Source organism: Phoenix dactylifera, chromosome 14, assembly GCF_051530095.1.
Source record: "Phoenix dactylifera cultivar Ajwa chromosome 14, Ajwa_hap1_PhDact_Kaust_v1.1, whole genome shotgun sequence".
Lineage (NCBI taxonomy): Eukaryota > Viridiplantae > Streptophyta > Magnoliopsida > Arecales > Arecaceae > Phoenix > Phoenix dactylifera.
Window position 1 is genome coordinate 21734041 of NC_143203.1, and position 24799 is coordinate 21758839.

At 38.9% G+C, this 24799-nt stretch overlaps 3 protein-coding genes across 3 annotated transcripts; 1 reads left to right on the forward strand and 2 right to left on the reverse strand.

Annotated features, from left to right (window-relative positions):
• The first annotated feature begins 495 nt into the window (after positions 1-495).
• LOC103709928 (transcription factor bHLH112) lies at positions 496-3031 on the forward strand. The gene is made up of 7 exons (XM_017843486.5): positions 496-859; positions 971-1520; positions 1626-1739; positions 1844-1909; positions 2022-2087; positions 2172-2222; positions 2353-3031. Exons 1-7 carry the CDS (start codon positions 528-530, stop codon positions 2500-2502), a joined length of 1329 nt encoding a protein of 442 aa, XP_017698975.4. The 5' UTR covers positions 496-527; the 3' UTR covers positions 2503-3031.
• A 2860-nt stretch (positions 3032-5891) lies between these two features.
• Positions 5892-9983, reverse strand: LOC103709877 (NAD(P)H dehydrogenase (quinone) FQR1-like). Its single transcript, XM_008795402.5, has 4 exons — positions 9840-9983; positions 8015-8108; positions 6895-7157; positions 5892-6250 (listed from the first exon to the last, which is right to left on the reverse strand). Exons 1-4 carry the CDS (start codon positions 9860-9862, stop codon positions 6019-6021), a joined length of 612 nt encoding a protein of 203 aa, XP_008793624.2. The 5' UTR covers positions 9863-9983; the 3' UTR covers positions 5892-6018.
• Positions 9984-19335: 9352 nt separating this feature from the next.
• LOC120112704 (U-box domain-containing protein 8) lies at positions 19336-20955 on the reverse strand. The gene has a single exon (XM_039132269.3). The coding sequence runs from the start codon at positions 20721-20723 to the stop codon at positions 19623-19625; it is 1101 nt and encodes a 366-aa protein (XP_038988197.3). The 5' UTR covers positions 20724-20955; the 3' UTR covers positions 19336-19622.
• Positions 20956-24799: the final 3844 nt, after the last annotated feature.

Consider the following 24799-nt stretch of genomic DNA (forward strand, 5'->3'; position numbering starts at 1 on the left):
ACGTATGGACAAATCCTTACAAATAGTTCTCAATGAGGAGGAAAAGGTGTGGACAAAAAAAATAAGTATTTCCACCAAGCAACAACACTAAGGATAACTATCTCCGAAATTCAGTATATATATAAAGTGACCATGTATTCTTGAAAGAAAATAATAATTATTTATAAAAAGAAAAGCATGTTTTTAAATTTTGTTACAGATGGTAAATGAGTTAGTGGATATCTTAAACCTAATGGCTCTCTTGTAATACTTACAATGCATTTTCTTCTTGTCATGCAAGCATGTAAATGGAGGCAGAATTGGCTGAACTTTAGGGGCAAGGTAGACAAAGGGGGGAAGAAAACTGGGGATGATAAGTGGAAGAAATGATGTTTGCCCATGGCAATGTAGGTCTTATTAAAGGAAATTAAAAGTATATATAGGTCTAATCAAGTCTTAAACCGGAACCCAACAGTTTATATAAGGCTAAGCACCACTAACCGCAAAAAAGACGCCACAACACGAGAGAGAGAGAGAGAGAGAGAGAGATGGCAGAGGAATTCCAGACAGGGATCTGTAATAGTGGTAGCTGGTGGAGCACCGGAAGGACCGGCGGGTTCGACGGCCCGGTGATGTCCACATCAGTCTCATGCTCGACGGAGTTCACCTGGGCCGCCGGCGCCGACGACATGGTGCAGGCCAAGTCGAGGTCCTACGACGAGTCCCCAGGTTCAGTCTCCAACAGCTCTATAACCTTCCAAGACACGCATAAACCCCAAGCCTCCGATCAATTGGTCGCCAACCCCATCATGGATTCCACGCTACAAGTATCGGATTTTGGCCTCTCCTCCCCATTAATCAGTTCGAATCAACCTTTCTTGTAAGTATTCCCTTCATCTCTTTTTTCTTTTGATCACACATCATTTTATATAGCAGTTTGTGGACTTCTTTTGTCGGCCAAATCTGTATCTTATGATATAATTTGATGTAGAATGGCTGGTGAAAGAGCTGAGAACAATTTACATGCCTTGCTCCAAGAGGACATGAGCTCAGGATCCTATCTTCGAAACGAGCCGGTGATGGAATCCAATCAAATTCATATGAATGTTGAGAGTTCCTCGCTGAACCTAATAGAGGACTTGAAACAAGGGCTAATGCAAGACCAACATCACTTGAGCTCCAGTGCTAATAGCTGCCCACTCTTTCCGGCATCGTTTGGATTACCTCCGGCACTGCTACAAGGCCTCTTCGAACCCGAAACAAGACCTCGGCAGTCTTTTAACAATCAGACGATGAACTCTCCGATGAGTTATCATGGGGTTTTGTACGAGTCGTCACAATCTCAGGTAGCCAAATTGCCCCAGTTCGATAAGGCCTTGCCTGTGAAGCAGCAACTCCATTTATCCAACAACACTCCCTTCTGGAATCCCTCGGCCACTGCTACAACTGAAACAAGCTTGGGCCTTTACTCTTCGACACCCACTGGCTTAGCCCTACATGCCCTGGAGGGAGAAACAAATCGCAGCAATCTTTTGGTGCAGGTCAGTATTGCCATCAGACCCTTTGAAGGAAGGGCAATTTTTTATCTTCTCGTTCGGATGATTAGACTTTTGTGGTCTAAATTTCGTTGTCTTCATTATACGTAGTCTAATTCAGAAGGAGCAGGCGAATCCCGCTCGAATACGATGAAGAAAAGTAGCAATGAGCCGGCACTCAAGAAGCCCAGGATGGAGACACCATCGCCATTGCCAACTTTTAAGGTATGATCGGATTCTTTCGAGATCTCAATCAATGGATATTTGATGTTCTCTCTTTTCTTTACCATGCGACCTTTAATGAGAGCTTTAAATTATTATTCTACCAGGTCAGGAAAGAGAAGCTAGGGGACAGAGTCACTGCATTACAGCAACTGGTGTCACCTTTTGGAAAGGTGAAGGCTTTTGATTTCCCTTTGCTCCCAAGAATAGAGCTCGAAGTTTTCCTTTAGGTTCTTATACAAGCATGGCTCCTACCTTTATAACTGAATCCCACTCCTTTTCCAGACCGATACTGCATCAGTTCTCCACGAGGCCATCGAGTACATCAAGTTTCTTCACGAACAAGTTGGTGTAAGTCCCACCCTGAACACCTTCTCGTAAAGCAAAAAAACTTTATACTAACTCTATTCTCTAATACATCTTACACCATTGCAGGTTCTCAGTGCTCCATATTTGAAAAATGGCCATCAAATGCAGCACCCGCAGGTAATATAAGCGTTCCATTTAATGAATAAATATTGTGCCAATTAACTTTGTTATCTTTTCAATGGGTGTATGAATTATCTCGAGTTTATGCTCAAAAAAGGAACCATCCTGAACTGGGTTTTCTATGCAGAATTTCGACGAAACAAATGATGGAGAAGGACCACAGATAGACCTTACAAGCCGAGGGCTTTGTCTTGTTCCGATATCGAGCACTTTTGCAGTGGCTAGCGAGACCCCAGTTGATTTCTGGACTCCAACATTTGGAGGAACTTATAGGTAATATGTTGAGGTGGAAGAAAAGAATATTTTCTTCTCCAAATAGCGTGCCGCTAACACAAAAAAAAGGTAGGGAATGATAGATTGGGAGAAGAAGAATATATAACCTATAACTCCATATGATGATCCTTAGTAGTGCAGCTCAAAAGAGGAAGGAAAGCAAGAGGAAATGGCCCATTAGACACAAGGTATATATGTTGGGAAAGCTCCATGGAGAATGGTACAAGGCTGGACATAGATTAGAGAGCTTTGGAAGGGAATAATTCAGTGTTGTATTATATTTAGATGTGGGTTAGGGAATTGGAACGGGTGCTAAATGTGGCAGGGAATGTGGGATTAATTTAGATAGTGGGGATATTATTGTTAGTTATTGAATTTAGAACAAGAGAGTGGACAAACGTGAAGTGGCCGGGTCTTGTTCCAGTTTGGTGCGCGTATGTTGTATGAACTATAAAGGCTGGTACTACCTCCCCTTTTTAACAAAAGATAATGATATGATAAGAAGGAATAATTGAGTTCAGAGTAGAAACAAATCTGTCGACTCTCTCTCTCTCTCTCTCCCCCTTCTTGAATAGTTAGACATGGAAGGGTGGGGAATGCTTTTCTCTCCATTGCATGATGACATTGCCAAGCATTAGATGTATCTCTCAACATATCTTCCCTGACTTTATGTTTCCTTTGTTCAATGTGATCTTCAGTGTTGTATCAAAAGATAAAAAGAAAGAGAGATCTTCAATTTCTGCAGTGTCCCTTCAGGATATGGGGGACTAGGAAACTCTTTGAAATTTTACATTGGAGAGCTTAAATATGCTTAAACCTTCGTTTATGCAGTGTCCTGGTTTTGTAACTAATAGATTTTTGTTGGATTGCTGATGGGTACGAATGTAAAGTGCGCAATATAGAGAAAAAATAGTTTCTTCAGGCTTAGCCAAGGAAATATAAACCTAAAGTTTTGGTTCCCAGGTATGTTCTAATAAGTATACAACAAGATTGCTAATTACATTTGTAAATAATTAAAGTAATTTGAGAAAATAATATATGATTGAAATAAATATGAAAACTAAATAATGAAAGAAAATTAGAGAGAGGTGCTTGGAATGAGGCACGTAGGAACATTGTTCTAAGAATGAACTCGCTCTCTTGTGCATGTATTCGGAAAGCTTGCGGCTCAGTTTAAGCCTCCTGTTATGAGCACGATCGTATGAAAGTTTGATCGAACAACTTCCTTCTATTGCCCAAAATTGGAAAGGAAATATCGGGAAAAAGTTGACAGAGGAGGAAAAAAACAGCAAGGCTCTGGAAAGAGAATAAAAGCAGCAAAACTCGCATGGAGACCTGTTTGTGTTGCTTGAAAACTTGGACCTGGGCCTTTTTATAGGCTCAGTCCATGTAACCCCTTAGAAAGGCCCACAATGGATGTTGACTATAAAAGCTAGCCATGCGTGCATTCACATCACACGTCATGAAATACTTCAATAAACGTGAGTTTGCTTGTATGCAAAGATCCAATATAAGATTAATAAATGAGTTGTTTGAAAATTTTAAACCTTTTTAAGATGATTTTCTAACAAAAGATCCATTAACTTTGAAGAACAAAATATTGAATACTTCAGCTTTTATCTTGGCATTACTAACTAGCTGTTTTTTCCCAATTTCTTTGTTTTTTTTCTGATTGAATTTCTTTGGGTATTATCAACTAATAAGCTAATAATGTGTTTCGGTGGTGATGTTGGAGCATATTAATGTAGTCTAAAGGTCATACAATGGAACTAATATCAAGAGAAGGATACCTATATATGTATAGATATATGTATACATACATGCATTCATGTAGTTATGTATATATGTATATAAAAGAGAGGTGTTTGGACTACCATCTAGTCAACCCTCCCAGTACATCGAATTTCAACTCAAATCCTATCAGTCTTGGTTGGATGATGGGAATCCCATATTATCTCTAAAATATTTATATAGCAAAAATTATGTAATTTGGAGATCCCCTAGTTTATGTATCAAGTGATACAAATTATACATTATTCTATGTTATCTAAACTGTTCACTTTTGAGCAATTGATTCATTGGCTAAACATCTTTAAATCATGTCTTTTTGGTATATAAGTATCTCTAAATCATATATGACTTTTTGGTATACTGAGGGGCCTTGGAAGTTGAAACACTCCCATATCTCTCCAACTTGGTATTGAGACGCATTGCAGAGGTCCATCCACTCCCTAGAATGAAAAAAAAAATTCCTTTGAGACATTATCTTTCAAGTGTTGTAGCTAATAAAGTTTTTTTTTTTTTTAATGTAGACAAAATGGTATCAGGAGATATAATTTTTGACGAACTTGAAGGGACCAAGTGAGGAGGATGGGAGTAGCATGTTGAGGCACAGGGAGCGTTGAGGTGTTTGTAGAAGCCCAAGAGCAGAGCTGTGTTTAGTTTGAATATATCATTTCTTACCAGGATGGTGAAACCCTAATAGAGGTAGGTGGCAATGGGTTCGGGACAAAGAACTCTCAAACCATACGAGGTCCCACTTATAATCAGGCTGGAAATCATAAACCCCTACCCGATCCACTCATTTTATATAAACTCATGCCCGCCTACCAATTCATTAAAGTTTTCATTCATTGATTATAATATATAACTAAGAAATAGAGAAAATTATGATATTCGAATATCACAAACAACAAATTAGATTGAATTTAAAATAAATTATGAGAATCATATAAAATTAGAAATTTAGGATATATCCACTAGTTAACAAATTAAAGCTAAAACTAGTTAAAGTACAACTAGATATCCTAGAATCCCATAGACCAGACATTCCATCACTCACTATAATTTTTTTTCCTTTTAAAGTGAACCAAACTATACGAAAAAAAATAAATAGAGACTGCTGACTCTATTAGTTCTCAAAGGAAGCCACCCATTCATAATCAAGTTAATATCAGGATCAACTCAAAACGAGTCTGATTACGAAAAACCCCACCCATACTCATTTATATCCAGTGGGTTCGTGCTAGTTGGCAGGTTCAAGTCAGATTTTGCCACCCCTAACTCTAATAAGATCAGATGTCCATTAGTTGATAAGATTAAAAGAATCTTGTATAGATTGCTAAAACTAAAGGTCGTTTAACAAGACATGTGAAAACTCTTCTTTTTCCTCATCGCTTTTCACTCTGAACATTATCCAAAATCAAGTAATAGCAAACTAAGCAACCAGTGCTTATCAAAAATAAAAAGTTCAGACTTGTTCAACTGGAATAAACATTCACAGCCATACAATCTAAATTCAATATCATAAAGTTTCTTCATCCCCAAGAACCTTGAGGCAATGCTTGGGACAGCAATTAATAAACCTTCAAGTTACCAAGTAAAGACACCACCTCATGCCAATCAGATATTTTATTTATGAAAAGCCAATTTACCCAGGAACAAACAACAGGCTATAACAATCAACAAAACCACTACATAATTCCGTGACCCAATGATAATCCTGCAATAAAGGCACAAATCAAGAGGAACTTTTGAACTTCTTGGCAATGCCAGCGAAGTACTTCCCCTGGTGGAAAGCTTGCTCCAGTTCGAGCTCGGATGGGAATCTGGAACCATCCCCGGCAAATGTGCCTGCTCCATATGGGCTTCCACCTTTCACCTTCTCCATCTCAAACATCCCAGCACCGAAGGTGTACCCAATCGGCACAAAGATCATTCCGTGGTGAACAAGCTGGGTTATGGCTGTCAAACTGCAGGAAGATGAAATAAATCCTTAATCGAACAAACTTATACTAACTGGATAAAAGAAAGAGCTCATGACATTGTAAGAGATATCATAATTGATGAGGAATATTATAGAGGTAAAAATTATATACGCTCAGGACAATAGCTCCATTCTATCTACACAGTGTCAACACTGAGCCGGCAAAGATTCAGAATGGCTTTGCAACCAGGCGATGTTATATCAAATAGAGAGTTCTACACAAAGAGTTCGTGCATACCAAAAAGGGCAAGGATAACACTGAAGAATTTAAGGAACACTCTAGGATTATACGATCTTGAATAGCAAAGGTTGATATGGAAGAGCACAACTAAGAAATGTCGCTACGATGATAATCTTATATAGAATGAACTGTGAACAGTATTAATCTTTAGATATAATTTGTTGGATGTTTCGAGAGTTTAATGACTTCTCAAGAACCACTATCTTATGTTTTGTTTTTATGTAAGATAATTTTCTTATGTCGCATTCTGTAAAACATTGTCATCTACATTTTATAACCTAGCCATCCTCGAATTCTTAAAATTCATAAGAATCATGCTGTGTTGGGCATGTCTCCAGCAGTTCATAGAGTTTTAATGCAATGTAAGCAATTGAAGGTTTGGAGCTTACGGAGTGGTCTCTTGACCGCCGCCTTGGGATCCAGTGCTATAGAAGATTCCTGCAGGCTTCCCTGCAAGCTGCTGGGCTCTCCAGAGCCCTCCAGTCGCATCAAGAAAAGCTTTAAATTGTGCTGCCATCATACCAAATCTAGTTGGGAATCCAAAGATAATCCCATCAGCCTCAGCAAGCTCGTTTGGTGTGATTGTAGGCACATCACTTTTAGGGGGTGCACCCATCTTTCCAAGCACCTCATCTGGGAGTGTCTCAGGAACCTGTTTGGTCAAAATAGATCATTATTATGACTAAGCCGAAGTAACGTTTGTTGATACACTGTAGAAACCTGATAGCAGGGTTTAGTAGCTATGCACTTTTCCTAACAAGACAAGCATCTGTTTCATTGACATACAATAAATCATATGTACTTTTGAGTTCATGCATGAGGGACAGAACTTCTATTCAAAACAAGGCATCAATTGACATGCCTGAAGTACCGTATGCACGTCTTTAGAAAATGGACGTTGCAACTTAGTAGATTGATACTTAAAATGAATACCATGCCAAGACAATGTCAAAAATGGACTCAAGAAAATATGAACAAAATATACAGGATGCAGTAACCAAAGATCTCACCTGAAGTGGTGCTAGTGAAAATTCACTTTAGTGACACAACTTCCACAGCTGAATAAGAAACACTTGCTAATTGCAAATGAACATCAAATAGAGAAAAAGAAAAAGCTTAAAAACCACATAATAGTTTAGTTATCTGGCTTCAGAATGGCCTTTTAATTTAATTGAAGAATAGTTCTTATACAGAGTTTGCAAAACATGGTGTTCTAGAAATCTTTCAGAAAAATAGTAAAGGCTCATCAATGTTATTCGATAGCAACCTATCTTATACCAACAATTTTTGTTTAATCATTTCATATTAAATGATAAATGTTTCATTACTTGATATAACGCAAAGCCAAATTGCGAAATTATGCTTAGAGAGCCAAAGCATTTTCATTAGTTCCATAACTAACAGTTCAAAGAGATACCAAATATATTATTCTTGAAAGAAAATGGTTATCCAAAATTCTAACAGCATAAAAGCATTTAAAATAGATAATGACGAACTCATGAGCAAGACCTGCCACATCTCAGCTTCTACTCCTTCAACAGTTGAAGCACCCTTTTTAATCTCTTCTGCTAGCTTCTCGACATGTCCATACATGGAGTAGTACCTGCAAAAACAAATATAGAATTAATCTTCATCGTGTACAGTTTATTTCTGCATACACACAAAGATCAGTATGTCACATAGAAAAATATATAAAAATCTCTGTTCTAACATTGAACTAATGAGCAATCGCTCATTGATCATGAACACCAATATCATTTAAATAACAGAAGAACACTTTAAAAGACCCAGTTCTTTCATTGTTAACAGCAACTTCAAATAAAAATTTCATTAATAGAAAATTTAGGTGGCATGAATCACATAAGATATTCATTACATTAAAAGTATAGTTACATCTGGGATATATTAATAAGTTAGGCAGAAGAATTTTGAGGCTGGAACAATCATCAATTTGATGGATAACTAAGGTACAACAAATATCAGGGAGATGGGTGGGGATAACTGGACATGAAGTCAAATGAACTGATTGTTGAATCCCCAGAGTGTTAAATCACATTAAGAAATTAGTGCTGGCCCAACAGGTCAAAGAACTAATACGTATACACACGGTACACAAACACATAGAGAGGGAGGGAGTGTATTGTCCAGCAAGAGGAAGAGTAAACATTAATATGGTTGCATCCAGGTCAAATACAAGTTGATGAGAGTACAAGACAAAATGAAAACAAAAAACAAAAGAGATCCACTTCTATTTGCCTCACTAGCAGATATCCTTGATATCATTTCTTCAGCATCTTAGATGGTGCTTACATCAATGGCCCACACTATGTAGACTTGATAATATACTATCACGGTTGAAGAGTGAATTGCATTAACAGAGACTGGGATAATTTTCAAACAGCGTGCTACTTGATTTTTAGTGAAAACTAATCTAAAATGTATTAAATTTAGACCCAAATGCACAAGTGGCACCCTACTTGCATCAGTTGGCAACACATTAACTAAAGCAACAAAAATGTCTTCAAGAATATAACTCAGATTTTTCATAGTCTAATGCTAAGTTCAAAGTAAGACATGTAGATAAAAAAAGGATCAGTAATCCGTATCAACATTGGCATAATAGCTGGATTTTTTCTTCTCTTTTCTTTTTGAACGCAAGAGAGGAAAAAGGCACTCAGAATGTGAAAGAGTTCAAACTTAATGGTAAAAAACATAAACAAGAAACAGTTTAAATCAAAGCCACATAAACCAAATAAATTATCGAGAGCTCAAACCTAGCATCAAACAGAAGGCCACATAAACCGAATGGATATGAAGATAAATACTAAAAGCTCGATGCACAAAAAGAGCACATTTTGTTTTAGGGCAATATAGAGCAGCTGCACATATCAACTGAAATAGAGAAAAATCGCATCTAAAAAAAACAGATCAAACAGCATGCCAAGAAAATATCAAATATTCACGCGATTTTGTATCACACTAGAGAAATTCATAAAAATAACGAAGTTTCAAGTAGCAAATGAAAAACCCAGAAAAAGAACAGTCCGGAAAAGGGGGGAAAAAGAAATCAAGATCACGAATAAAACCACCAATCAAGAAGCTCAGAAAGCAAAATACCATCCAAACAGAGATCAATGACACCGAATCCCCCCACCCACACACACACACACACACAAAAACCATTCCCATCTACGACCTCCACCAAATGCCGCACAAAAATTGGAAAATTATGCAAAATATAACAAAAAAAATAGAGTTAAAACGGATGATTAGATCCAATGAATGTAGAACAGAGAGAGACAAAGAGAGGGAGGATGGAATCAGTAATGGTTACACTATGTAAATCTTAGTCGCCATTAATGAAGGCTCGGTAGCTCTCGGCTTTGGATCGCTCGAACGAGGGAAACCCACAGATCTTTATTTCTGAGAAAAGAGTGGGCTGAGGTCCCCTATTTATTCACCGAGCGGCAAAGGAGCCAGCGACGACGACCTCTCTATTAGTTATGTTTTAATCCATTTTTAGAAATGCGTTTAACTCTGCAATAATTTAGTCATTAGAGGTAATTTAATCAGCGTTTAGTGGCGTGAGCTGGCTTTCTTACGCGGCCGAGTCATTCGCATCAGCACCCTCGAGATGACTCATGCTTCGATATTCGTGCTAGAGGCACATCGCCGCGTCTTCGTTTACATATGGCCGTTCGATCGATAGACCTTGTCGTCCACCTTCTGTGCGCACGTGATCAGCGACGTTGATTTACTGAATAGATAGATGGGAATAGGTTTACAGGTGGAGGTGAGTTTACGTGCGGTGTTCGGACCTCGTTATGTGAATAAATATGGGGAATAGTTTGGACCGATTGGCAACTTTGAGCCGTTGATCTACCTCACGTGCTTGATCGTAGGATCCAGTTGTCGTCTATGACTTCCCTTCGAACGCCCTCCAAGTTCCGCGGAGCGCGGCGTTGAACCACCGATTCGACGGCCGGAGATTTTGATACGAACAAGCCACGACGAGAGCGGGGGTGGTTCTATATACACCCCCCCTATTGCTCAGGACACCCCCCAAAAATTAAAAAAAAATTAAATACTCTCTACACCCCCCCATTTGCTAAGGACACCCCTAAAAAATTAAAAATTCCTAAATTACCCCCCACCCTCCCCACCTCCTCACCTAAATTGCTCTCTACACCCCCCAAACCCCCCCACCCCGCTCTTCCCCTCCAAAACACCCGCCGGCTTCTCCTTTCCGCCCAAAAAATCTCGCCTCAAGCACCTCGCCGGCGGCCAAACCCCCTCCGTCTCCCTTTGAACTGTTCCGCCCAAAGCACCTCGGCAACGCCCAAAACCCCCCCGTTCCTCCTTCTCCCTCTCGTCGCCGGCATTCTCCCGATCTCCGACCACCTCGCCGGCTTCTCCCGGAACCACCTCCCCGGCCATCTCCCGAGCAACGAGCACCTCGCCGGCGCCTCCACGACCACCTCGAGGTAGCTCCCCCCCCCGCCGGCATTTTTTCTTTTTCACGGTTCGTGCTCCGTTCGGCACTGGATCGCCGAACAAAAGGCTTCTGTTCGGCTGCACAGAGCCGAACAGAAGCCTTCTGTTCGGCTGCACAGTGCCGGACAGAAGCCTTCTGTCCGGCACTGTGCAGCCGAACAGAAGGCTTCTGTTCGGTTGAGGGTTGCCGAACAAAAGGCTTCTGTTCGGCACTGTTCAGCTGAACAGAAGTCTTTTGTTCGGCGATCCAGTGCCGAACGGAGCACGAACCGTGAAAAAAAAAAATTTCGAAACAAGGTGGAACACGTACCTTTGCGGCCGATTCTTCGTCCCAAATCACTAGTTGCTTGTCCATGCTTCGAATGGGGCTTAAATCTCCTTCAAAGATCGCCTAAACGATGTAAATGGATCGAGGGGTTTAAGGGGGGTTTGAGGGGTGTTTTTTTTTTTCTTTTCAAAACGAAACGGAGGAGGAGGAAGGGGGGTGTACTAAGAAAATTTCAAGGGCAATATGGTAATTATACTAAAGGTTAGTTTGGGTATTTTCTTTTTGGTTTTTGGGGGGTGTCCTTAGCAATAGGGGGGGTGTATATAGAACCACCCCGAGAGCGGCTTAGTTGAAAAAAAAAATACCCCTAGAAATGGTCTTATTTACGGTTGTGTCAGTAGAGCCACGAAATGCCACGGAAGCATGACGACACCGGAGGCCGCGGTAAAATGAGCCGCCAGAGTACTTTTATTTTTGGTGGTGTACGTTGAGGTGTGCGGGCTCCACCCCCAGCGTGAGAAGTCCATGGAGTATTGCGATTGGATGTCTAATTTGATCGCATCGTACTCTCAGATCAGACCTCCTGGGTGTCGGACCAATGAACCAGGGGACCAGATTAGATGGTCAAAGACAAGGATCTTTTAAAGCTAAAAGCACCCAACCATTGGGGAAGCTTGAATGGGAACCAAAAGAATGGGTGGGACTGGTGGAATAATAGCCTTTCATGAAAAAGAGAATGGAAATGGTGACATGCTGTGTCCTAAATGGTAGCAAAGATGACTTTAGTGACAGCTTTGCAAGATTATATACCACCAGATCAGGGGATGGTTTGTTTAGATATTAAAATAAATTGGTCATCTCCGATTTAGGCAAGTATTTATAGGGTGTGGAAGAAGGCTTTGACACCTGGTATACCTATTTAAATCGGCCATGAATTTATCATAGTATTAATGATTGGATTTGTGATACTTATAATTAGATTTGATTGGATTTGGACCCTAAATCTAGCAAGAATATCATGGCTAAAATTAAGAAAGTGTGTGAGGATCCGTATAGATGTATATTTAGTCTCATATCCACTATGTACTAGATACATCTTGAATACTTATATAAGATTAAAATAATAATAATAATATTTTTTAGTGTGCGTTTTTGGATGAAGTTCTAAGCCGTTATGAATTATGATCTTACAGAAGCTATGATATTGCAATTGAACAAAGAGCTCAATTATTATATGATTTTGCCAGGAAGTACAGGGTCAGTTGTATTACATTGGAGCATTCATGCCATAACTTTGAGAAGCAGACCTATTTTATGGCAATAAACGCACCTGTCTTTATGGCTGCCCTATCTTCCACCTACTTTTCCCTTGGCTTTTAGAGGCACATCACATGAGGTTGATCTCCCTGGCCTCTTCTCAATGTCCTCGGCCTCACTAGAGCCTAGAGGTATCATAAACACCCCATGCTTGAGCCCTTTTCATCACTAATCAATACCTCCAAAGCGTGCACCTCCCATTCATCCTCCCACTAAAAGCTTCCATTTCTTTGCGTCTACGCATAGTTTTAATTATTGTAGTTGCACGATCAGTTCTCTTTGTTCTCAATGATTGTCTTCAAAATTTGGCTCTCCAAGTGTGACTTGCAAGGTAAGAGCAATCAAACAATATCAAAAGTAACTATGAGAATTTTTAGCTATAGTGTTTTAACCAATGCGAGTTTAATTTCCAAAAACAATATAAAATGGCATTTGTTCATACCCACAGTGGTCTTGGATTTGATTCTTTGGAATGCATTCTCAAAAGTTTAGCAAGTTGCTTATCCCGCTTGGATAAAGAAGTAAGCAATCAAACAGAGCTATGGGGACGAACACCCGCTGATTGGCGAGACTTCCAGATTGGTTAGGGAGATAGAGAAATTTCAGGCAGTACATGTATTTTGGGAGGTAAACAGAGCTGCAGATTGGGTTGCCTTCTTTGTTGCTTGGCACTCTAGAGAGTTCATCTGGACTATGGATGTCGATGTTTCTTTCTTCTTGCACCATTTTTTTTTTTTTGACTTGGCTGGTTGTACCCATTTGAGTGCTATATGAAATGCCGTTTTTACCAAAAAAAAAAGTAAGTAATCAAATGGCTGGCATTAGTGAGCGCTCGTAGCGTGGTGCTAGTCTGAACAAAAATTGCAAGAAAGTGGCTCAAATGGTTGAAGCAAGTGAAAGTACAAAGGAGGTTCAGGCATGCTATCTTGACAGCATGGTCTTCAAAGTTTTTGGCCTAAATACTTATAAATGATGGTACTGCACCTGCTATTATTCAAAAAAATACAAAAATACATATGAAAATTATGAAAAGTATAAAATTTTCTTTGTTCATTTCCATCATGTTGGTTTCTTCAAGGCTTAAGAGAGAAAGAAACGGTATCTAAACGAGTCATTGGCGATGAATCACCTGACCACCAGGCAAAAACAGCCAACATTCGCTTATCTTGCCGACGCAAGCTTTTAAGTTTGTTTTTTGGCGTCCAAAGTGGAAACTCTAAATAGAAATCCTGAACGTTTCCATATGATTCTGTACTTGGGTTGGGCTCATGATTCTTCTGCAGAACTTCAAATCTTATGCAACTTTTCAGAAAAAAAGACATTGCGCTGGTTCATCACAGGCTTGTTATGAGACTGTGATCTCTTGCATGAAGTTTTAAAGTTCTCCTATAATAAGTAGTATAATTTAAAAAATGATAAAATTGTTTGTGTACTATTATGCTTCAAAAAAATTGAAAGATAGTGTGGAAATTTTGAAAGAAAAAAACAGACGAGCCATTTCTATTGGAGGGTTGCAGTAGTTCGTGACTAAAACCTCCCTTTCCATCAAAAAAAAAAAAAAAAGTTATTGTAAGATAACAGTGAACGCCGCATCGAACAGAGGAGAAAAAGAAAAATGGTTAAAGGATTTACTTGAAGTAGAATTTTCTTTCAAGAGAAACACAGAAAAAATGGAGAACGAAAAAGCCTAGGGAAGAATTTAAGAAAGTCTTTCAAATGGAAAAGGATGGTCTATACACTAATCTTCCATATAAGAGAAAGTAGGTTATGGAGCTATATTAGGAAAGTTGGCATAGCCTACAAGAATCATGTATTTGATGATATAAAACTCAAAGTATGTGAGTCCTGCCAAATAACTTTAAACAAATAATCATCGAAGAATCATGTATTTAAAATAATCATCAAAGAATCATGTATTTATGGATCCTCATATGCTCTCTTCATATAAACCTTAGCATCCTCGTTAGATTAAAGATCGAAAATCTACTCAAATCTAATCATACATACCATGAATTCAATCGTAAGTATCATGATCAGCTCATGGCTAGTCCAAATAAATCCGTACTATAGTCTCTACTAGTCCATATAGGCCATGAATTGGGTTTGCTTTTGTACTATTTGTAACAATACAGAACCTTACTTAAAATGGCTAGTTAGAAGGTATTATTTGAATTTCTTAGATTTATGTAAGTATCCACACAAAAAATCTACCCAATGTATAATCAATGGGAATAAATATATGCCTGCACAATATGCAATATAACCATTACATTAGCAAATGGTATTGAAGAGAGATTTTGAGCCATTTTCTTCCAAAAGGTCAAGAGAGGATAGAAATTGCAAGCATTTAGAACATTTGAGGCTAAGAGGGGCAGGCTTTTATTCAAAGAATGTCTCTTATTTTTATTTTTTTATTTTTTTATAACACGGATACCTTTATACCATTCTAGTATAAGTACATCCAACAAAATTAGAAAAGAAAAGACAACAAAGAGATCGAGGAAGATAAGGATTCCAAACTATCCCACAATAAACCACTAAGTGCTATGCAATGTACAAAGCCACCTAATCAATCGTCCTATTTGTCTTCCGGTACACATGAGTGATACGGGCATCCATACCCTACAGCAGATCACGAATGTCATACATAAAAGGATGCTCGACATCTACCCTAGCATGATCCTGGATTTACCTAATAATAGTCGCCGAATCCCTTCCCAAACTGCCCTCATCTTCGCGTCAGGAACAAAAATATTACAAAACTAACAACCCTCTACTGCAATCAATCTGGAGTCAGGGCTTCTAATGATAAACCTAACCATACTTCTCCTTCAGTTATCTGAGACACTGTCGTCGAAGTTCACCTTGAGAAAGCTTAAGGATAGATTTCTGCAAGATAATCATGGCTCTTTTTTTCCATTTCCTAGGCTTTTGGGAGCACGAATGATGGATAAGTTTCCATTCCACACGCAGCTCATCTAGTGGAACCACCCAAGTCAACAATCTACAACTCCACGAGTAGCATGTAGATACACCACGAACCTTTTCTTCGTCATCATGTTCGTGTTCTTTTCTTTTGCTTTTTTCTCTTTTTTTTTTCTTTTTTAAGAGAGAGGAGATAAAAGGAAGGGTTGATATAACCATTAACAATATACAAGTTCTGAAATCTAGTAGATCGAGTCAGTTTTTAAAATCCTCATAAATATAGCCAATGTTAAGAATGGTGAATATGCTGGGTTGAGACAATATCCATAAATTTACTGGACTTGGTGGGAGTTTAACGTTATTCTCGAATTTGATGGGATGAGAAGAGGGGTTGAAGGCCTCCTCTATAAGAAGGGACTCTTCCCTCCAATCCAGGCTCCAATTCAAACCTCTTCAAAACAAATTCAAAATAAAAAGTTTGGGCCAAAGGATGCATCGACCCAATTCATAGCCATTGGGCCGAGACTGTTACGTTCATACTCTATATATCTGCTTAAGTAAACAGGCTCCACTTGCTAAAGCGCAAAAAAAAAAAAGAAAAAAAAAGAGAGAGAGAGAGAGAGAGAAAGAAAAAAGGCTCCACTTGAATGGCTAGCTTGAAGATCCACATTTCACATCCTATATATCTCTCAACTCGATTCCGTAGCAATTCTAACTTTCCAATTAATCTGGGATAAGTTATCCTATTGTTTGAATGGCATCTCTACGAGGTGTGCTTGAGTTCCATTTCTCTGTGTCTTTAATCAGATCCATGCTGTCAAAACTGGGAAAACGTGAATATAAGTGAGAATAGCTTTAAACAACATGTAGTGATTTAGGATCCATTTAATTTCTTAGTAATTAGTTTAGAATTTGTAATATGCTGTTTTGCTTTGACATTTTTTTATTTTGTTTTACTTTCTAGTCTCTTTGTCATAGCTTCAATGATCATAACTTCAACTTTCTACGGCAGTAAAAGTATATCTTCTTTTGCTGATGTAAAAGAATAGCCATAACCATGTTAGTGTAAAGATAGCAAATAACATCTTAAGCATCTTATTTTTTTCACCTTTTTGTGTTTAAGACAACCCAACCAAGCTTTTTTTTCCAGTAGTATGTACGATGCTAGATTGATTCCTTGCTTTCTAACATCACTGATTTCACAAGCAGGTCAATTTCTTGCTGTTAAGTACTCTCTTCCAAGGTAAAGTACCAAGGTCTGAAGAAGTGTAGTGTGACCGCCAGGACATGGCTGAATGCTTGTAACTATCCCAGGATGTGCAAGTCACTGAAATCTCTTAAACAGAACAGAATGACAAGTTTTCATCTATGCTGCAAAATGGACTCTGAACTATTAATTTAACAGCAGTCTTTTTATTCAGAAAAGGGTAACTGCAGTAGCTGGCGATCTGAAAAGATATCAGGAAATTGCATGAAATTGATGATTTTTCAAGCAAGCAAATTCTCAAGTATCACCCATATGATTTTAAAGTTTTTACTAGCTAATGAGCTACAAAGGATATTCTTTAAAGCACAGTCACCATATGCTTATGTGTTCATTGATGCATAGGATATGGAAGTTTGATGAGATGAACAGCAATTAGATATCATAAACATTAAAAGAAACCTTTATACCTCATTCATGCACTTGAATTTGCCTGACTGTTATCTACCAAAATTTATTATAAGGTGGCAGATGAGTCCTAGCTCTAGGTCACTATTGAAGGCCTTTTTGTTTGGATAGTTCGGTCAGAAAACTATAACTCTGATAAACTATGATATACTTTTGAATGTTCCAAACAGAAGATAAAATACCAATAATACCATACTATACTAGACAATGACTGCAGAACTGCAACAAGAACCTAGAATCTCTTTCTGGGCTCAACTCCGCTGAAGTTACTGAAAAAATAAGCTGTACTGCAGATGAACATCATAATGTTTAGATTCGCTGAAGCGGTGTTATTTTTTCACATACACTTTTGTAGGATAGATCCAGGATAGTTACCAGAGTTACTGTCCTCCCTTCTCCGGAAGCACACTATCATGCAATTATTTCATTAATTCCAAAGCCTAAATTCTCTAATAAGAGCAATTTTAGATTTTCTACTCTTCCCACACATTGAATTTCATCTTGAGATCATTGCTTTTCCATAATCTTGTCAGGTAGTTACTAATTCAGTTAGGATGTTTCAGAATCCAAATTATTTTCAACATGGGTTGTTTGCTTTAAATACATTATCTTGAAGATAAATGAACGATACCGGTCTACTTAGGACTGATAGCAGAATCATGACATCTGTTATTTATATTTTATACAGCAAACATGAAATCTTGCAGATAATTCTAGTGGACCGTCTAGGACTTTCCTTGAGTGATATTGTTGCATTGTTAGTCAGGAAATTTCTTAAAACAAGCTACCTTATCAGCTGCATAGTTGCATTCCCAAGTTCTTGTTTTGTTAAACATGTATGCAATTTTCATTCTGAAAAAAGATAGACTAGGATCCCGTTGACCGGCTTCCAAGTTGAAACTGATCAGATGAAATCAGAAAATATCGATCCGACAATCCGAGCCATTGAATGCAATTTGTTGCTTACAGACCAAAAATTATGTGATTCGGAAACTCCTAACCTATGCATTAATTGGTCAAAAAGGGGCACCATAACATGTTTTTTTAAAATATCCTTTTTCAACAACGGGATGCATAGGCTAAGAATCGGCAAATTATATGATTTTTTTACTTGCAAGCAATTTGGAGATAGTATATTATATTTCAATAGCCTGGATCATGGATGTTGAACCTCGTCTTCCGATTTCACATGACCAGATCCAACCTGAAATGTGATCAACCAAATTCTAGTTCACCTATTCAAAAAATTTCATTTATTATAACTGTTATGAATACTCATTCACCAAATAATCTTATTATCGGTTAACTTTGCACTCAAAAAAATTCATATCATCTTATAACCCCTCCCCCCCTCCGCACTTCCCGCAACGCACATACACCCCCCGCACCCCACCACGACATGAAAGCCCCTCTTTTCTTTTTCTTTCAAGCAAAATTCCTCAGCTCAAGCTTAAAATGGAATGTATTCATCTATACAAACCACCTCTATACTGTTATCCTAAGTTAATCATGAAATAAATGGCACCAATTCCCTTTTAGCATGAGAAAAAATTTCCAATCAGGAAAGCTCTAAGCTTAAGGTGGATGCACTAATGTCATCAAATACTAAATATGTGCATCCGAACTGTAGACGAACATGTGCCTGTATACATGCTCTAGTACAAGTTTTACAGACCTGTAATTTACTTGCACCCACATAACTATGGTTCCTAAATAGGATACGCCCTACTGGAGGACCCAATCATAGCTAACTATATCTTCTGGTCCGTAAGTTAACATTTAAAAGAAAAAAGCATTTAGAAAGCACATTAATGCAGAAGACTCAGACCCTACAGCAGAGGTAGATTTAGCTATGAAGCCTCGACTCACTGACAGCAAAATATTGTTCCTACTTGTGATGAAGAAGATTCATAGCTCTAAACAAGTAAAAGAAGTAAATTGCACAGAAGTATTACCAAACATGAACTTCAGAGCAAGAACACATGCCAACCTTCAAACCAAAATTTGATTGGCATTACAGCAATGGCCTATCCCATCAATCTCAAACAGACAAAAAAACACCTCGAACAACGCAATGCGAACTCAAGAAATTAGACTACTCCCAGAATAAGAAATCTAAACCAATTTCTCAAACAGTTGCTGTGAGATGGGATGGAAAGAAACAATATAATTACCAGATTGTATTTCCATCCGAACAGTTACAGGTTTGATTAACAAGCTACAGCCTTTTTGATATGAACCGGAATACTTATTCCAATTTTACAAAACTAGAAGAGAAAAGCTTTCAAAAAGAACGTCCTTTTTTACAGAGCAGACATCTAAGCTAAAACAGAGAAAAGAAACTCGTTAATCATTGCAGCAGCTCCACTCACCTCTGGCAGATAACTCAGATGGATTTCGATGCAAAATTTTGGCAACCCGAGAAGACGAAGAAGCCCAATTCATAAGAAGTTGACCAGTGGTCCATTATCCAGGGTCCGAGCCAATCCCACCGCATTCTTCCCAATCCTCCCATTCTCGTCGCCAGCCAAAGCCAAGCAAAGCTCGAAAGTTCCTTCTTTTCTCGCCTCCAAGGCCATCTCTTTGCCATCAGAGCAGACCAAATTGAGCACGAATAGAGCGTTCTCGATGCCCCTGGAACTGCCGTATCTCAAAACCCCGGCCAAGACCCGAACGAATCCATCGACCCTCTTCATCTCTTCCCGTCCCTCCCGGCACTTCCCGAGGAGGCCCAGCACCTCCACCGCCCTCTCTGAACCATTGCCGGCAAGGTCGATGAGGGCCGGGACGGAGCCGGCACGCACCGCCCGCCGGCGATTCTCCGGGAACTTGCAGAGCTCGTAGAGGGCGGTAGCCGCCTCGCGGCGCTCCCGGCCCTTCCCCTCCCGAAGGAGCGCCGCCAGGGCTGCGATCGCGGAGGGGTGAGCGCCGATGGTGCACTTGTTGACCTCGACCATGGCGAGGCTGGTGAGGCAAGTAGCGGCGAGGGCCGCGGCGGCGGAGGGGGAGCGGAGGGCGGCGGTGAGGCGGTCGACGGCGCCCTCGGCGACGAGGCCGACGCGGGCGTCGTCGCCGTCGAGGCTGAGGTGGAGGAGGGCGCGGAGGGCGAGGTCCTGGAGGTCGGGGCGGTCGCCGGAGCCGGCGTGTCGGAGGAGTACGGAGGAGGCGCCGGCGTCTAGGGCGAGGCGACGGAAGGCGGCGCTCCGCTTGGAGAGGCGGAGGACGGCGGCGAGGGTGTCGGCGTTGGCGGGGAAGGAGAGGGAGGCGAGGAGGGCGTGGGGGTCGGGGGAGGGGCAGGGAGGGGTTTTGGGGACGCCGGCGGGGGCAAAGTTGGAAATTAAGCTGCGGAGGGCGTGGTTGGGGATGAGAGAGGGGCGAGGTGGAAGTGGGAGCTTCGTCACCGGGCAGGTGCGGTTACCGGAGTCGAGCCAGCGCTGAATGGAGGCGCGGTCGAAGGTGTAACCAGAGGATAGGATCACCGGGTCGGACATGACTTCCAGGGAGATCGGGCACCGGAAGTCGTCCGGGAACTCCACTTCCATCGGGCCCGCTTGCTCAGCGAGCGAGCGAGCGAGCGAGAGAGAGAGAGAGAGAGAGAGAGAGAGAGAGAGAGGAGTTTGGGGATTCGGGGGTGTTATTTTGGGAAGGGAGGAGACCAGGGGAGAAGAGAGGAGGAACGACCGACGAACTCAGGAGAGAGAGAAAGACCGAGAGAGAGAGAGGTGGGGTATGGATTTTGTTTCCGGAAATGACCCTGGTCTGAATCGGGATTTGTGGTGGGTTGGGGTAAAGCGGGTGGGGTTGTTTAGGGGTTTTGAATGGTAGGGTTAGAGGATAAGGACAACCTTCACCTTCTTGGAAGGTTTTGGTTTCAATTTTGAATTAGTGCCATGCAAATTGTTAGGGTTAGCATGAGAGTGTGATTTGGCCCTATATCACCCTAGTTTCTTCTTCATTTATTATTTTAATCTGGAAATATCTTATTAATTAGACTTTTTTTTGTTACCATAGAAAAAGGTAGGGTGCAAGATGACTATATAATGTACAAGTTGCATGCTAGATGATTCCGCGTGTTCATTTTAGTTCTAAAAGCTGACATACACAAGGACCCGTCATCTTTGATTACACATTACGACAATTAGCAAAGTGTAATTTATCTTTGTAATTTAATCTAGAAATAACTTATTATATTAGATTTTTTTTTGTTACCATAGAAAAAGGTAAGGTGCAAGATGGCTATATAATGTACAAGTTGCATGCTAGATGACTCCGCGTGCTCATTTTAGTTCTAGTAGCCGACATACACAACGAGCCGTCATCTTTGATTACACATTAGGATAGTTAGCAAAGTGTAATTTAACTTTGCAACTCGAAATCTTTATTCTTTCTTTGTTGTAAGTAACAAGCATCAGCATATTTTATAGAGCGTTACTATTTAATTGATAATATTTGTCACAAAACTGCTGCAATAGTGATATATAGCATAATATTTAATTATCATGTAAGAGTTTCAGTATTAGTATAAAAGATTAAGCACACCTTAACTATAAGCATTAAAAACGTAGAGCATGGGTCTATTTTACTTTTAGAAAAGAGAATAGCAGCAAGCTACTAACATGAACAACACCATATCATCTTCAAGTATAAATTTCGATTATTAAGAAAAAGTAACTTATCTACGTTGTCCTAAATCTTTACCGTTTAGTTATTTTATGCTTAAATTTTTAGCACGACTATTGTTTAAAACCTTCGCCAAAACTTTTATGGTGTAATTTGGACTTATTTTGCTTCGTAAAATAGATCTTGTTTCATTAGATTAAGATTCTATTGTTATCATAAAAAGTTAGATGCTTGTCACCAATAAGCACTGAAACATCCAAGTTGTTATCTAGATAATGACACACATTGCTTTTATATTAGAAAAGGGAAAAGCAGCATGCTACTAACATGCATAATGACACACCTTCAAGCATAAATTGGGATTATTAGGAAAGTACAATCTATGCAACCCTAAATCTTCATCCTTTCTCATCCCAAATTGAAACTGCTCCATAGTTTGTAGAGACTTAATGTTTAGCTGATGAAATGTCCTGAAACATAAGATTCTTTTGTTTCGATAAAAAGTTAGATGCATCATGCCCATAAGCACTGCAAGTATACAAGTTATGAACCAAACAATCATTTGTGTCAATTTTATTTTTAGAAAGGGACAAGCTGCATGATACTAACATGGACAATGACACGCCATCTTCAAGAATAAATTGTTATTAATAGAAAAATATGATGCGTCTGAGTCATCCTAAATCCTGAACCTTTTATTACCATAAAATGAAAATGTTAGAATAAGACCTTTGTAATTCTTTATGATGATCAACTAATAATAAGTTGCTTCTCGCTTCAATTAATGGCATCTTTCTTGAGAAAACAATTAATGTTATAGCCTTCTATAGTAGATTAATAATTCATTGCATACATGATGACTTGAGCTGTTCCTGAATATTGAATAAAATCAGACTTATAACTTAGGATAGGTTAAACATAGACAAAGCTAACAAAACTAGCATCATATTATAACAAGACTGGCCCTAACAAATATACTCTCCCATCAATATAATGCTAAAATTTGAAAGCTTCATCTATTGATTGCACTTCTTTTTATATGTATCCTTCAATGCATTCTTAAAAAGGCTAAACATTTCACTACATTGATTGCACACACTACTGCATATACTTTATGTACCTTTATTCCAATGTCGGCTAGGATTTGTAAACTTCCATAGTGGACCATACTTGACCAGAGTCTTTATTGGTTAGAAAAAGGCTGAACCTAATTAATGGATTACACCAGAAACATGGCGGTGCATGCAAGCATATTCCATACAATTCTCTACTTAAAGAGCCAACCTCAAGTGCCATACTAAAACCTCTTGGCTTGGAAGCTTGCTTCCCTTTCTATCAACCTTATCCTTGCCTCACAAAACTCATAGTGGCTTCCTGTATGACTAAAGCCCTATATGGGGGAGCTTTTGGAGGGCCAAAAAGTACTTTCTGACCCTTCAAAAGTACTTTTAAATAAAAAATGGTGTTTGGTAAAATTTTCGGAAAGCTGTTTCAGCTTTTGCGGGAAGCTAAAAATAGCTTTTGAGAAGAAGCTCCAATTTGGAGCTTTCCAAAAATGCTGTTTTCAGCTTTGTCGGGAAGTTATTTTTTGGACCAAAATATCCCCATTTAAATCACACTTTTTTCCTCCAAAACCCTTATCCCGCCTCTTCCTTTCTCCCTTTTCCTCTCAATCTTCTTCTTCTTTTCTCTCTATTTGTTAGAGAGATAAATGGTCATTAGAAGGATGAAAAATTAATTTACACTAATAATTATAATATTTTATATATTTATTATTGTATTATACTATAAATATAATATTATATCATAACACATTGATATGTTATTTAAATAATTTAATATTATATTAAATTATTATTCTATAATACATAATGTTATAGTACTATATTATAATAATATTATATTACATTACATTAATATTATAATATATCATATATTTATGTATTAATACATATTATATTTTATTATGCTCTGTTATATAATACTAGTAATGTTCTTTATGGTCATTTTGTCACATAAAAGTACTTTCTCAGTTTGTTTACCAAATACATGTTAAAGTGCAACAACACTTTAAAAATATAAGTACCAAACAACAAACAGCTTTTTATAAACGCTCTGCTTCAAACAGCTCTACTTCTAATAGCTTTACTTCCAAAAGCTCTACTACTAACAGCTCTCCCAAATAGGGCCTAAATATATAGTTGTTTATTCCACGCTAAGACTGCATTTGATTTGGGAATAAAGCAGAAGCAAAGGTTAGAATCAATTCTTAGTGAATAGATTTTAAGCAGCTTTAATAGTGAAGGAGTAATTATTCTGGTCAAACATTTCGAATTTTAGAATAACTAATCCAAAGAAAAGCTGGAATAACTTTTTTTCCCTCTAGAATGGCATCCTCTTTTGATCATATGATTAATTATGATACTTTTATCAACCAAAGCACCCTCATTCTAGAGTTATTCCAGAAATTTTACCTCAGCGAGTAGTAAGAATAATCTAGAAGAACTAATGTAAAATAACATACCTATTCCCATTCATGGTCTCATGGATGTTTGGTTGATAAAAGTTGGGCGTCAATAACTGCCGACAAGTAAAAGCTCCCATTTTGGAAGACCAAGAAAAGCAGCAGCCTGGAAGCTGGCTTGATGATGAAGTTATCATGTTGCACCATTTTGTGACTTTCACAAGTAAATTATTTTGCATTTTTCTATTCCTCTTTCTTAAAGTAACTTGAATCACCTTGGAAGTAATTTATTCTACTCGAATCTGTAGCTAAGCGTATTCTAACTCGGCCATCTCATATGTTCTCATCTCTTGAGCAAAACTTCCCTCCCAACTAGGCCATCCATGATTTTACTCTCGAATCAAATGCAATCAAAGATTGCTAGTGGTATCTCGGTCTCCTTTAGCACCATAGGAGGCTACATGTAGACATGTCCAATATTCCGAATCTATTTAGGATACATTTGGTTCGCGACCGAAATCGAAATCAAAATCA

What these genes read in the sequence shown, in the direction of transcription:
- LOC103709928 (XM_017843486.5), top strand. Translation starts at nt 528, where the DNA reads ATGGCAGAGGAATTCCAGACAGGGATCTGTAATAGTGGTAGCTGGTGG. An exon ending in GCAGCAATCTTTTGGTGCAG is followed by an intron (nt 1,521 to 1,625) that starts GTCAGTATTGCC and finishes CATTATACGTAG; the next exon opens with TCTAATTCAGAAGGAGCAGG. An exon ending in CGCCATTGCCAACTTTTAAG is followed by an intron (nt 1,740 to 1,843) that starts GTATGATCGGAT and finishes TTATTCTACCAG; the next exon opens with GTCAGGAAAGAGAAGCTAGG.
- LOC103709877 (XM_008795402.5), bottom strand. Translation starts at nt 9,862, where the DNA reads ATGGCGACTAAGATTTACATAGT. An exon ending in TAGAAGCTGAGATGTGGCAG is followed by an intron (nt 7,158 to 8,014) that starts GTCTTGCTCATG and finishes TTGACCAAACAG; the next exon opens with GTTCCTGAGACACTCCCAGA. An exon ending in GGCGGTCAAGAGACCACTCC is followed by an intron (nt 6,251 to 6,894) that starts GTAAGCTCCAAA and finishes ATCTTCCTGCAG; the next exon opens with TTTGACAGCCATAACCCAGC.
- LOC120112704 (XM_039132269.3), bottom strand. Translation starts at nt 20,723, where the DNA reads ATGGAAGTGGAGTTCCCGGACGACTTCCGGTGCCCGATCTCCCTGGAA.